Source organism: Hemitrygon akajei, chromosome 5 (assembly GCF_048418815.1).
Source record: "Hemitrygon akajei chromosome 5, sHemAka1.3, whole genome shotgun sequence".
Classification (NCBI taxonomy): domain Eukaryota; kingdom Metazoa; phylum Chordata; class Chondrichthyes; order Myliobatiformes; family Dasyatidae; genus Hemitrygon; species Hemitrygon akajei.
In genome coordinates, this window is record NC_133128.1 from 46,950,661 (window position 1) to 46,965,198 (window position 14,538).

At 39.4% G+C, this 14,538-nt stretch overlaps 1 protein-coding gene across 1 annotated transcript in view; it reads right to left on the reverse strand.

Moving 5' to 3' along the window:
• Window positions 1-1,588: 1,588 nt before the first annotated feature.
• LOC140727737 (prostaglandin F2 receptor negative regulator-like) overlaps window positions 1,589-14,538 on the reverse strand; it is a 68,324-nt gene continuing 55,374 nt past the window's right edge. Inside the window, exons 3-9 of the mRNA XM_073045441.1 lie at window positions 13,075-13,494; window positions 12,097-12,465; window positions 10,402-10,821; window positions 9,544-9,957; window positions 7,146-7,253; window positions 4,289-4,588; window positions 1,589-3,326 (exon numbers count right to left, since the gene is read on the reverse strand). Coding sequence (XP_072901542.1) covers window positions 3,163-3,326; window positions 4,289-4,588; window positions 7,146-7,253; window positions 9,544-9,957; window positions 10,402-10,821; window positions 12,097-12,465; window positions 13,075-13,494 — 2,195 coding nt within the window. The 3' untranslated portion in view covers window positions 1,589-3,162. The remainder of the gene's footprint in view (window positions 3,327-4,288; window positions 4,589-7,145; window positions 7,254-9,543; window positions 9,958-10,401; window positions 10,822-12,096; window positions 12,466-13,074; window positions 13,495-14,538) is intronic.

Here is a 14,538-nt window from a genome sequence, read left to right on the forward strand (position 1 = left end):
TGTAACCATCAGTGGTTCTAATTGAATTAAGTTGTAACTGCTAATGTTTAAAAGGCATGAGAATACAATTCTAAGCAAAATTTCAAGTTCAAAATACATTTATTATCAATGTATAAATTATACACCTTGCGATTTGTTTGTTTACACCCAAAGAAACATGAAAAACCCAACAGAAAGAACCAAAATTACTGAGCTGATGAAGAGGGAAATCTCACACACACACACACACGCACGCGCGCGCGCGCAAGCAACAGGAGCAACCAACAGCCTTCTGAACCAGACCGGAGTCCGTAGATTTGCTCCCTGGAACAGCTGGAGTAGGTCCAAGCCTTGATCTCAGTTCTTTATACTAACAGGGCAAAAACACCGCTAAATGTAACGTATCAGTAATATTTTACAGACTCATGAATATTCCAACCAAATGGACTGTTCACTCACCTGTACAAATCAAAGTAGCTCTCACACACATACATACTTTGCAGAGATATGCTCTGCCTCTTCAGATCTGTTGCACAGGACTGCTGGTTTAACTTCTCTGGAGATGGTTACATCTCAAGTATTAACTTCTGCAGGTGGGAACTCAGCAGCAGTTGTAGCTATTGTACTGCTTTATGACTAAACATTCAAATCTGGGCTCTCACCCACTGCGGGCTCAGTGTGTTAATACATTTAAAGTTGCATTGCCATTTCAACAGCATGAGGCATTTAATAGTGCAGTGCAAGATTCCTGTCGGCAAAATATAGCCTGCCACTCACTGATGTTAACAAGGTTATGGCACCACTGGGAAACAGAAGTTCTAGCTGCTGAGCAATTTCACCCCGTAATTTCCACACTTTCTGCCAAAAAAAAAGGAAAGTATGTACAGTCCCTTCTATGGGTGGCCCTTTAGATCATTATTAGGAGAAGGCAGTATGACTGGCTGAACTTCTTTCCACCAATACGATGGGACAGTGAACGGACAGCTGGCTGTCTTCCTGCCGAGAAGGTCATGAAAATTCACACTGATGCTGTAAAGTTCAACACAATGTTAAATCTCTGCACCAAATTTGATCTTTTAACTATTGCACCAGGTATTTTAGGCCTATTTGTGGGGGGTGGGTGCTTGGTGCTGATGACGAGACATTGCTCTCATTCTCCAAGTGTCCTCGGTGCACAAAGTAGGGGAAAGGGGCTCATTTGTTTCACACCTCCTGTATAATCACGATGACTGTGGAGAACTGTGCATCTTAGAAAGAACGTAGCCGTGGATAATGGTAGTCTTTCATTTGCAATACAAACTGAGGACTGGAAGGAATTCTGCCTTTCTGGCAAATAATACCCAATTGCTCAAGAACTAGTCTTTACACCTGAACTTTTAAAGAGTTCAGAAATGTCAGTACTGCAAGGGCAGACTATGTTGCAACAGTGCAAAATTGTATGAATTGACTACAGCATTTGGCCAAAGCACTGTAGCAATGTGAAAGACAAATTACCAGACGAATACATCAGATCATGCAGCAACTATAAAGGGAAATAAAGAGTTGATGTTTCAGGTCTAGACTCTTCAAATAAAGCCAAGTAGAAATTATCTAATAATTTACTGTGTGATTGCTTCAAATTTCAAAGCACATTTATTATCAAAGTATGTAAATTGCATACAACCTTGAGATTCATCTCCTTACAAGCAGCTACAAAACAAAGAACCCCAATGGGACACATTAAAACAAAGAACGTCCTACACCCAATGTGCAAAAAAAAAAAGAACGAATCGTGCAAACAACAAAAAGTAGGCAAATAACTTTCAGAACTGAAGTTCACAAAAGTGAGCTCAGTCACAGATGATCCAGGAGATGGTTAGCTGCAGGCCCCATCCTCAGTTCAGCATAGAGATGAACTGCCGAGCATTGAACTGAACCCCAGTCTGCCCTTGGTCACCAGCCCTGACCCCCTGACCTTTACAATCTGGCCCGGCACTTAGGTCGGCCAAACCTTGGCTTGTTCCTCGCTCTTGAGCCTGGGCCCCGCTGCCTCGATTTGGCCTGCACCCAATCTTTCCAATCTGGCCCAATGCTTAAACCAGTCAAACATTCACTGGTTCCTCACTTGGGAACAGGCTCCGCCGCATTGACTCTTCCTCTCCCTGGATCCAGTCAGCTCTCCCTGGCTTCCAATCAGCTCCTGCAATGGCCATAAATTGGCTTGTTCTGTGTTCTTGGGCCCAGGCTCTGCTGGCTCGATTCAGCCCCTGCACGCCACAACCATCCTGCACCTTTCAAACTTCCGTTCACACCGTAAAAATGCCAGGTCGTCCATGCAGTTCAAAAGCTCATCTCCGAAAGCGAAGTTACAGGCTATTGACTGCAGTGATCATTTTCCAGAAAAAGTGTGATTAATAAAGTAGTTAATTGTTTAGACTCGAAATGCAATATATTCTAACAAAAAGCCAGGCATGTCATAAGTGGATTGTATTGGAGTTTTTTATATTATTTCCATTGTTCTCTTTGTATAAATTTTAATTTGTAATACACATTCAAAGACAGCAATAAAATGTTTCCCCATTTATTGGAATTCATCATTTAAAATGGAACTTCATGCCCTGCCTAAAAATAGCTGACAATATATTTCCCTCTGGCAGAAAAGCTCCCCCCTATTCGGTACACTTTTGTCCAACGAGAAAGATTTTGAGAACATGCTGAACATCTTGTTTATTCCCCTAGCCTCTGCCTTTTTGCATAAAATTACCTCTATAATCATCACACAATGATTTTGAACTTGCCTTGGCAGAGCAAATACTTATTCGTATTAGCACTCAAGAGAATGGAGTTTATTGCTTGACCCACCAGTGGTAATTTGAAAGCACAACACGGTGACTGACCAGCAGGCACCAGGGGAGTGCAGCTTGGTCCAGCCCTACTTGACAGAATGGCAAAGGTGGAAGAAACTGGCAGTATCTCCGTAGCATGACTTATTGCAGTGAAAAATAATAAATCTGCAGAAATCACACTGCCATTCCCAAAATATTTTTACTCAAGACTGAACATGGCTTTCTTAAAAATAATTACAAATCATTGCATGAGGCCAAACTCTTAAAGATTTGACATTTTCTTTGTCGTCCTCAAATGTCAGCATACAGGTAGTTTCAGTAGTTTCTCTCCAGTGGTCACTAAACAGTGCAAGAGATCTCAGCTCAGGCATTTCTGGAGTAACCCACGTCGCTCATCTATCGGGACATTTCTTCCTCTAGGTTCGCTTGGAAAAGCGCAATAGCCGATGGCACAGGCGAGAAGGCCAATCAATAAGGCACTGCCAATCCCATACAACAAAGGCATCTTAAAGGAATCTAGCACTAAAAGAAAACAAAAAGTGGAAACAATAAGTTACTACATCATTCTGTGCTATATTATCCTTCCTGTATTAAACCACTTATTTCTATTCCAGCACCTTATTATTTCTAACATGTACTTTCAAGTTTCTTTTATTCACCGAGTTGCCCAATTAAACACTCACTCCCTTGGTTCTTAATATTAACTTTGTAAATATCTTATAATTAAATTTCAGCATTTTAATATTTCTCAGAATTTTTAAGCTTCTACTACTCTCATGCAATTTTGATGGACATAAGCTCATGAAATTTTCGCCTTGAGAGAATCACACGTTATATGCTACCTAGAGTCAGGTCGCAGGACAGAAATGCACAATGCTAAAATGCTCTTGTAAATATCTTCAGCATTAACTGGGATTCCTTTTTATTGAAGAGGTAATTATGTCGTCAAAGTATCTTTGCTTTTCAAGATAACTAAAAAAAGCTACGTTATTAGTTCAAGGTATCTGTCCTAACAAGATGCTAACCATGAAGTGACCCGACAGCTTTTCCTCATTCACTCAATACCAGGTTTATTATCAATGCCCAAGCCTGGTAGAACCCACCATGAACCTTGGTCGACATAATATTGGTTAATTTCTGCCAGGTTTCATTTGATTCTGTGATCATTCTCTGTAACCCAAGCCAGATAAAAAGGCAAAATATAGATTGCTCCAAATTAAAATAAAAATTAAACTATAATACATTTTCCAGGATGCATAATTTAAGAGAATTTATTCTTCCTGTACCCTTATCACTTTAAACATTGACAATTATATGAAAATACGCATCCCATTTCCTACCAACATTGGAGGGAAGATGGGAAGGTATATTTTTTCCCCACCAAATAACATTCACACTCTTTGCACACACTAAAAACACAAGGATCATTAGAATCCCTAAGATTTGTTCTCTGGCTTCTCCTTTGCAAGCAAATTGAAACTAACCTGAAATATCAACGCGTACTGAAAGTATACCAGATTGTCGTGGTGATATTTTCTGCCATGTTCCAGTCTCAGATTTTATCCAGGGTGCCACTTTGCAGGAATAATCTCCAGAAAAATCGTTATCTGAGCAGTGTAAGCGCAGACGGAATTGCTGCGTGCCCGTTCGCTCAACGCTCACGCTGCTGGTACCAAAGTCCTTCAGGTGTGTCACCACCGATTTCTGATCCACAATTACCAAAGGACTCTGGCTGACATTAAAAGAATGCCGTTGGAAGAACCATTCCACCTCAAATAAAACATCTGAGGAAAGTCAATAAATCATTTGGATTAATAAACGGTCTATAACATGCATCTAAATTCGATTCAATCCCATTTATAGGATTCACAGTATTAACACAGTTAACATATTAACTTCTGGATTTGAGTAATGTCACTCAACTTATTTACTAACTTAGACAAGGACACTTGTATAGGAATATTCACATTTACCCAAAAGGGAGTTAGAATATTACTTATGGACAATAAATCAGCAATGGAATTAGAAAATTAGTAATCAGTATAGACTTCTGTCCAAATTGCCTTCCAAAGAAAGCACTGTTCATCTTTCACAATGGGAAGGGAGGAGTCAATGACATCTTGATTGTTCCTTAAAAATAAACCCAGATGCATACAAAATGCCTTCAACCAATACCTCTCAGCACATCAAATGCCCTGGCTTATAAAAATATTGATAAGGCAGATTTGATGATTCATTTTAAAAATAAGATTTTTCCGATGCTCAAATTTCACAATATTTTGCGGTATGTACTGTTGATAGTGTTGGTGAGAGGAGAAGAGCACCATGACCAAAATGCAAACAACCACCCGGCTATCTTATTAACCAAATAAACTGAGTAAGCTGAGGACTTAAGAAATTAACAGAGGTAGCGGGGGAAATTTGTTGAATTTTATGTTGATTCCTTTTTTGTATCTGATTTGGAGGAGAAAATTAGATTAAAAGCAGGACACAAAGGGAGAAAAGTTTACTTCAAGTTTTAAAAAAATATCCAGTAATTAAATACTATAAGGGATATATCCTACAGTTGCATTAATTAGGTTTCAGTGCCAGAAATATTCATTAGCAATAATCAATGATGTCTCATTTCTTAAAAATAAGTTTGACATCCAGACCAGTATTAACATGTGCCAACATAAAATATATCAGAGACATTTCTTGTGTTACTTCAGACCAGTCCCAATTTCTGGTAGCAAGTTAAGTTTGCAAGTATCATGCAGGACCAGAACCAATGGATTTCATGGAGCTAAAGAACAAGAGGCTGATTTTTGCAAGGTTAATTATGGCATCTTGTAGTGCACCTTGGTAGCAAATTCTCGATATCTGTACTAACCATGCACCATCAACATCACCATTATTTTGAAAGCAGTGGAGTAGAAACTCAAAATACCACTGAACCTCTGCCTGTCACAGATTATCCACAGCTGCTAATCTGAAATTCACACACCAGAATAATTTTATATATCTTACATTAGTAATACATTGGTTATGGACACAGCATCAAATATATCATGAAAGCTCAAAAGGTTTATCAATGAAAATGGGTAGAGCTTTAACCTATTATAGACAATAGCCATCATAACAAAATTCCAGTAGATTAATTATCGCAGGAGTAACTGAATGCACTCAATCATGACAACCCTCAGACTAACTGAAGAAAGCCAAAGAACATAGAACAGTACAGCACAGGAAAAGGCCCTTCAGCCTGCAATGTCTGTGCTGAACCCACAGGTATTAATTTGATACCACCTTATTCAGTGTATTTTTGTCTTGGAAGAACTTCAGGTATAACACCAGTTCAGATACGAGTTCTAAGCATACAGTATCCTGGGGAGTGATGAATAAGACCAATAGATACTTCAACCTCTCTTACAGAGGAAGAGGAGAGAGGGATGGGGGAAGAGCATCAAAAGAATTGGTTGGAAGCAAGGGATTTAACAAAGAGACCCAAAACCCACTCATCCAAAACTTCTGCCAAACTTCCACACAGCTGCCTCCATTCCAGATACAGTCTACATTGGCATAATTGGATTCAGTGGTAGAGGGCATCAGCCATGCTGTTATTCAGCTGGCAAATCTGACAGATGAATCAGTTCAGATACTCCGTTTCTTTCAATGGAGAGGAATATCAAGCAGATCACTTTCAGGTAGCTTACATTTCAAGTCAGTTAATTTGAAAGTCAAATTAAAGTTTTTTTGGAATGGGCTCTTAGATGTTTCAGTCAATTATTTTTCTTAAAAATGAAATAATTTAAAAAATAATAATTGCAGTATTCAGTGTTTGTAAATATTCACACACATTCAAGACATTCCCAAATATGCGAGCTGTGACAACACTGACAGGCTTCGGGTCAGAGGTCACTGGTTGTGCAGGCATCTGTGCAATTCACAGAAGGCTGGTTAAAAGGTCTGAGCTGACGAGGCTGTCACTGGGGGGGGGGGGATCAAGCTAAGGGTGGTTTGGTGAGCAGTTCATAACTCTGATGAAACTCTAGGTCTGATTTTGACACAAAGTATGGGGAGCATTTCAAATGAAGAGCATTTTTTCTTCAAGTCCATTGACATTATGCACCCTGCACATCTGATAAATGCAACATTCCCTGAAGTACATACATTTTGTGTAAAATACAAGTAGTGGGACTGTATGAATGGAATCAGAGCAAATTCCTAAATGACAGCAGCTGTTATGAGAAATCACAGTAGCTCGCTGAAGACACAAATCTGCTGAATGTCAATCAACCCAGAGAAGTTATTCTGGCACTACACACCATAATAGATCTAGGATAAGTTTTCTAAAATTACCTGAGGTGTCTGGTATCTCCGGCAGGTCAATAGTGCAATTCATTTCCAAAGTCTCTCCTTGGTACACACGAGGTCTCTCCGACTCCAATGTCACGTTAAACTGAGGTGCTATAGATTAAAATGAGACATTAATAGACAAGCAATGGTTTAATTTATAAACGCTCATCATTAAATGCAAGCACATTTTTAAACTTTGGAATTGCATTTAGCAGAAGGAAGATGAACAAATTGTACTTTACACAACTTAAGGTCTATAACAGAATATCTAAAAGAACTCTGAATTTCTGTGATTGGGCAGCACTGAGCACTGGATATTAAAAGACAAACCATTTTCTTAGCAATCTTTCCTGGGATTATTTGGCCTTGCTGGTGCACAGTTGTGTTGATGTTGACTGATTTCACAGTTCCTTCAGCAGCACCTTTCCTTCACAGAGAATTGTTGGAAAGCATGGAAACCATGAGCAGGAAAATCTAGTTGTGGCCAAGTTGGAAAAGCCTTGAAATGGAGCGTGCAATCTTCCTGACTACAAAGCTTGTGGTCTTAGGTGGCGGTGCCTTACTCTGCACAAACAATACATATCATGAAACTATCTGTAAGCCAAAATACTGGAAGAAACCCCGTTCTCTTCTTTGAAGCCGTGGATCTTTTACTTCCAATCACGAGTTAAAAATATCACATCAAGTCAGCAACTTGAAATGTGTGTGGGGAAATAAAACTATTATTTAAACTCTAAAGAAGGCAGAGAAATCATGACCTGCTGGTCTATCAACAGAATGGGGCAGAACTAATAAGGATTTATGAAAAGGAAATTGTATGCAACTAATGTGTTAGTCTATTTTGTTTATATGTGGTTGTAACTGGAAGAAGAGATGAGGAGCAAATGGATGCGAGAATGTTTGCATTGAGGGTTATACACACTTGTGGACTGTGGACTGGTTAATGGAGAGAAAGCGTAAAAGTCATCCTGGTCGTTTTTGGTTTGGGAAGTTATAATTTGTGGGGTGCCAGAGGGATCAGTGCTGGCTCTGAGCTGTACAAAGTTCATAGTAACAACTTGGGCAGAGTGAGTTCCAGGAAATAAATGAACTGCTGATCATATTGCTTCTTGTGTTGTTGCGTTGTAGTCATACAGGTGTTCCCCTGGTTTCCGAACGTTCGCTTTACGACAGCTCGCTGTTACCAAAGACCTACATTAGTACCTGTTCTCGCTAACCGAGAGAGGATTTTCGCTTTTACGAAAAAAGATGCCCACTTTAAACTTGTGTTTACCCTGAGAGAGACTATCGTGACTGTGAAGCCTTGCGCGGGCAGGTGTGTGCGCAAGCGTGTACGTGCCGATTTTTTTCTACAAATCGGTTTTGGCTCAATCTTCTGGTAAGTGAAACTACACTGTACATACATTATTTCTACTTTACATAGGCTGTGTATTTAACATATCATTCCTGCTTTTACTATATGTTAGTGTTATATTAGGTTTTATGTGCTATTTGGTATGATTTGGTAGGTTATTTTTTGGGTCTGGGAATGCACAAGAATTCTTCCCATAATCGCTTCTTCGCTTTACAAAATTTCGGCTTACAAACAGTCTCATAAGAATGCTCTACTTTCGGATAGCGGGGGAAACCTGTATATCATAGAGACAGGCCTCTCAGCCCACTTTCCCCTCCTACTACATTCTACCACTCATCAGGGAATAACTCATCTTTGGAACATTCATAATCACCTCCAGTGATACTTGATGCAAAATATTGTTCTTACGTATGTGCCATTTCCTCATGATCCTCTTCCTTCCACAGAGCTTTGTTTGTTTTCATGTTTGCCAGTTTTCTCTCAATTTCTTTTTAGCATTTTTCTCTCTCTTTATATCTTTCTAATCTCTTACTGCTGCTTCTGTTAAATTACCAATTCTTCAGTCTACCACTAGCCCTTTCATTCTCCTCCAAACCTTTTTTTATGCCATGGATCAATTCCATTAAGCAGGGGGTCTGTGGACCCCAGGTTGGGAATCCCTGCAGTCTTTTATTTGGTATTTGATTAATTGCTGGAGTTAACCACAGATCTCTCCATTTCCTCCTGGGATCCCATTTTCATATTAGGGCAGTGCAAGTTCAGCAGAAATGTATCCTATCATTTAGCTTATTTATTCAGTCAGTCCAGACCACTCTACCTTCATACCATTGTAATAAACATCATTTAGGCTGAGTTCTGACTATTTGATCCACTTCAAGTTTATGCCAGCTGCCAAAAGAGCAAGATTCCATACAATCACAAAAGCTTACAAAATTTTAAACTTCTATGTACTTTCCCAAACTCAATCTTATGCAGAACCACACTCAGATGATTAACTCTGGTCCAGCCTGCTACGACCTTCAGTGCAAGGTAAAATCCAGGACTTACCTGCTGTTTTAAAAGCGACAGCAACGGCATTTGAATAATTAGAAACTGCTTCAGACCACCCTCCATTTGCATCAGGAACCCATGCTTGTACCATGCAGTAGTAAGATCCTTCATCAGAAAATTGAGTCTTGTACAGCCGGAAACGGAACTCCTTGTCACTGACTTTTTCCAAAACTAGATCTTCTGCTTGGTGCTGAATATTCATTTGCTCCAGCTTTACCACTGAGTCCCGACTCAATGAGATCAGCTTTTTACTGTTCCTTGCTTCAGTAAAGGCTGGTTCATTCATTGATATAACCACCGAATAATGAGGAACTTCAAGATGGTCTGCAGAAATGCTACACGTCATTTCAAAAGTGCTACCCTTTGTAGCGACTGATTTTCCCTCTGTTGCTGTTATGCTTAGCTGTGGGTCTGAGGAGTAGAAGGAGTATAAATATTAAATGCTGGCTGAGGCACATTTTTCATGATCCCCAAGCAATGACTCTTGAATGCCAAAGACATCATACATAATTATCTCAATCATTAATAATTCTACCAGAGAGAGTCAGTACAGCGTCCTCTGCACGTCATCCTTCCTAGCTCTCCCCAACTCAGTCAGATGCTCATTGAGAAGGTGCAGAGGCCAGGCTCATCTTTGAAAAACTGGCAGCATTAAAAAAGGCGGAATAAGGGAAAAACTAAACTATGTTGATCCACTTTAATAATCTTAACAGGGCACAAAATCATTTATAAATAGTATTATGTCTGAAGAAAGTAACAAGAGTTATATGTATGGTGTATAGTTCCAGAGAAAAGAACAGCATAGCACCTGATCTGAAGAACAAACTTCCCACAGAACTTTTAGGAATAGTTTACCTTCGATTTTCCAGAACATATCAACACCAAAGGAAGATAATTCCTGTTTCTTCACCCACTTATCTCCTCGTTGTTTAATCCTGGCAGAAACATTGCAAAAATATTCCCCTCGGTCAGACAGAGATGCATGCTGCACCTGAAACTTGAAAGAATGCGGCCCGGGCTTCATGAAAGTAACCTCTCCTTTTTCAGCCCGCTGTTCATACTGATTGCTCACTTTCAGTGTCAAATCTTGATCCATGGTTGCTATTGGGACACTCACTCTGGCAACATCATCCAACCCATTTGGCTTGAAATACCAAGTCACATCTAGTCTTGCATCATCTGTGTTTTGCAAATCTAGCAACTGGCATTCAAACTCTGCTGGTTCTCCCGAGGAGCTGGGCAGCTTTGAGCTTAGGTGAACAGTATATGTAGGATCTGTGAATATGATTAGAGCAAAAGTTACTTTTAACACTTAAATGCTAATTAATGTATCAAAACCTATTTACAAGTGATCCTTTAGATAATTTTTATTATAGTTTCAGCTGTATTTAAATTCATAAACTGGTCATAAATTTTGAGCAACAACATTTCAGCTGGAATAATATTTTTATTCCTCATTTTCAATCATGAAAATATGCCAGTTCTATGATGCTTGCACAAGAAACTTAAATTAGTCAAGAGATAAAGTCACAAAATTTTCAAAAATCCATAGTACAGTACTATTGCAAGTTGCCTGAAGCACTTCTAGCTAGTTACAAAAAACAAAGTATGGCTCAAGCTGAAAAAACAATTCTAATTCATATATTAATAATAAATCTGTGATTAAATTTGCACTAACATATAATCTAGCTGTCATGTTTAATAAGGCAGCAATCCATTTATGAATAAAATAATTCATAAAGGTTTTTGCAGATGCAGGAAATCCTGAGTAATACATACAAACTGCTGGAGGAACTCAGCAGGTCAGGCGGCATCTTTGGAAAGGAATAAAGAGCCAGCATTTTGGGCCAAGACCTGATGAAAGGTCTCCGCCCAAAATGTTGACTAGATGCTGCCTGACTTGATGAGTTCCTCTAGCAGTTTGTACGTGTAACAAAAACAACTCCCAACTTTAGACACTTCAGACCTTAATAATTCTGGCACAATGAGGCTGTGACCTTGGTAAGACTCTTCTCCTTTCAACTTCCAGCCCATACGCATGTGTGACATGTTTGAGTATGGCATTAGTCAAGAGTGCAGGGAAAAGAATAGGTTTACTTGGGGTACACAAAGGAGTTCTTCCCCTTTGCTTAGTAAATAAACTGTTCAGATCCAGTCCTCGGTGTAAAACAGGGAAAGCAAGGGTTACTAGTCGGGATTTGAATATCATAAAAATTCAGCCACACGATTGTAATAGGCTCTCACCAGGGAAGATTGTGTCAAAAGATACATTCCTTTCAGACAAATGTTGGAATGCCCTTTCCACTGTATTGGCTTTGTTAAATCACAAGGTGTAAATAGGAAAACATACTTCCAAACCGTTCATATTAACGACAACCATTAGTTTATCTTTATATTATTAACTTCATTAAATTCTATCATTTGAGTTCTGTAAAATGCAAAGTATGTCAAGGAGTCACCTGCAATGAACACAAGGTTCTCCAACTTCATGTGATGTGGCTAATTACATCCAATTACTCATGCATGAAAAATAATGAAGAATGCAATTACCTAGAAGTGCCACAGTGATACGGAGAGGATTAGAGGTTTTCTCTGCTGCTTTGATATATGGGGTCCAAACAGAGGCTGCACAGTAGTAATATCCACTATCTGATTCATCAACTTGTTGCACTCTCAGTCTGTAGTCATTACTACTAATTTTGTTCAAGGTGATGAAGTTTGAATCATTAACTATTGCTGCAAGATTCATGTGCACCAGAAGTTTCCCGCTTTGAATGTCAGCGGCTGGAGATGTGCTGACATACCAGCTGACCTCAACACCGAAGTCTTCGGCACCTGTTACTGTGCAGACCAGATCAATCTCATCACCTTTGTTCAAAGTGAGCATCCTCCCACTTGCAGAGACATTGAGAGGCTGGGCTGTAATACAGAAATTATATTCTTTAGTAAGATTTCCCCCCAATATTCCAAAAATCAACAGTCCTATTGTTTCGAAAACTTTGTAGCAGATAAATGAGTTCACCCATGAGGCACCTCAGCAGTAACTGATAAAAGAAACCGGAGCTTGTTTGCACTGAACTAGATTTGCATTTGAGCAAATGTCTTATAAACTAAATACCCATCCCCTTCTCCCAGCTTTTGAACCTTTTCCAATGTTGATATTAGCAATGAATTACCTGAGAGCAATCCAGAGGAATCCCCTGATTGCCGTATCAATCGAGACACAATTCCATGAAAAGTGTCTTCTTGCTCTCTGACTTAATCTTTCCATGTTTAATCCATTTTTGGATCTGTCTTTTGATTCAGAGATATAATTGCAAGAACATATTCACCTCCTAAAGAAACCTTCCAAGTTTTGAGCAGTTGCTAAAATTAATTATTTAAATTGCATCCTGCTTTCAAAGCCTTTGGTATCAACTGCATCCAAAATGCTGGTCAATTAAGCAAAATAGAAGATAGATATTCAGTGATATTTGCATTAAGATCAAACCCATTCTAAATAAGAGAATTATTATGAATATGATGTACCTAATGACTGAACTCCAATCGTTGCAATGTTTGTACTTTTCTCCAGAATTTTTTTCCATGTGGAGCCATCTTCCTTGACCCACTCTGCTGCCACACAAGAGTATAAGCCGCTGTCCTCAAGCTGCAGGTGGCCAATAAAGAGCTTAAAAATGCCATTCTTTTCCAGGCCCATTCTGATATCACCCTGCTGATACCTGGCTGCGTACGAACCGCCAGGCAGGAACTGATCGTGAGTGAAAGACAGAATGTCTTCTATCACACCTCCATTTTTTGTCAGCTGCCATTTGACAGAAAGATGGGTAGAAACAGGCGATGATGTTGTCGCAACACACTGAAGTTCCAGTGCCTTCCCTTCGGTGTAGCTCCTGTTCGGCAGACTTCTGGACTTTGTAGGTGATACAGTAAGTTTATCGGGAATCACTGATAAAGAAATACACCATGATTACTGACAGAGAAAAAAAACACTAGAACGTTTAAACCGGCATTATATTTATGTAAAAATCAGAACATGTTCTGACGTCTTACCAACAGCCATTGGTTCACATACCTGACAGCCAGCTGTAAAATTGTAAGTCTCTCATCAAACGTTATGTATGAAATTGTTAAATGAATAGTTGTAACTATTTTGGCTGTATGATTAAAGCTGTGACTTGGTGTGCTACAGGGGTCAATGCTGCGTCCATTATTATTTAGCAGCTATATTAATGATTTTGATGACTATGTGGCAAACTAGATCAACACATTTGCAGATGACATCAAGAACGGAGGCGTAGCAGATAGTGAGGAAGCAGATCAAAGCTTGCAGCTTGATCTCTACCAGATGGGAAAATGGGCTGAAAAGCGACAGAAGGAACTTAATGCAAACAAGTGTGAGGCATTGCACTTTAAAAGGACAAACCAGGGTAAGGTTGCAAAGTGAACGGCAAGTCTCTAGGTCTGTCATTAAATAGAAGGACCTGTGAGCACATATTCATAATTCCTTGAAAGTGCCATCGCACGTAGTGTCATAAAGAGAGCTTTTAGCACATCGGCCTTCATAAATCAGGGCAGTGAATACAAGAGTTGGGATGTTATGCTGATTTGTACAAGACATTGGAGTATTATGTGTAGTTCTGCTCATCTACCTACAGGAAATATTTCAATAACCTTAAAAGAATGCAAAAAAAGTTATAAGGATGTTGCTGGCACTTGGGGACCAGAATTATAGGGCAAGGTTGAATATGTTAGGATTTTATTCCCTGGAGCATGAGAACAAATGAGTTCTTAAAGGGGTATACAAAATCATGAGGGGGTATAGAAAGGGTGATTGCATGCTGGTATTTTACCTCAAGTTGGGCAAGTCTAGGACTAGAGGTCATAGGTCAAAGGGGAAATATTATAGGAAATCAAAGGGGGTTCTTCTTCACTCAGAGGGTGGTATGAGTATAGAATGAGCTGCAAGCATAAGTGAAAGATGAGGGTTCA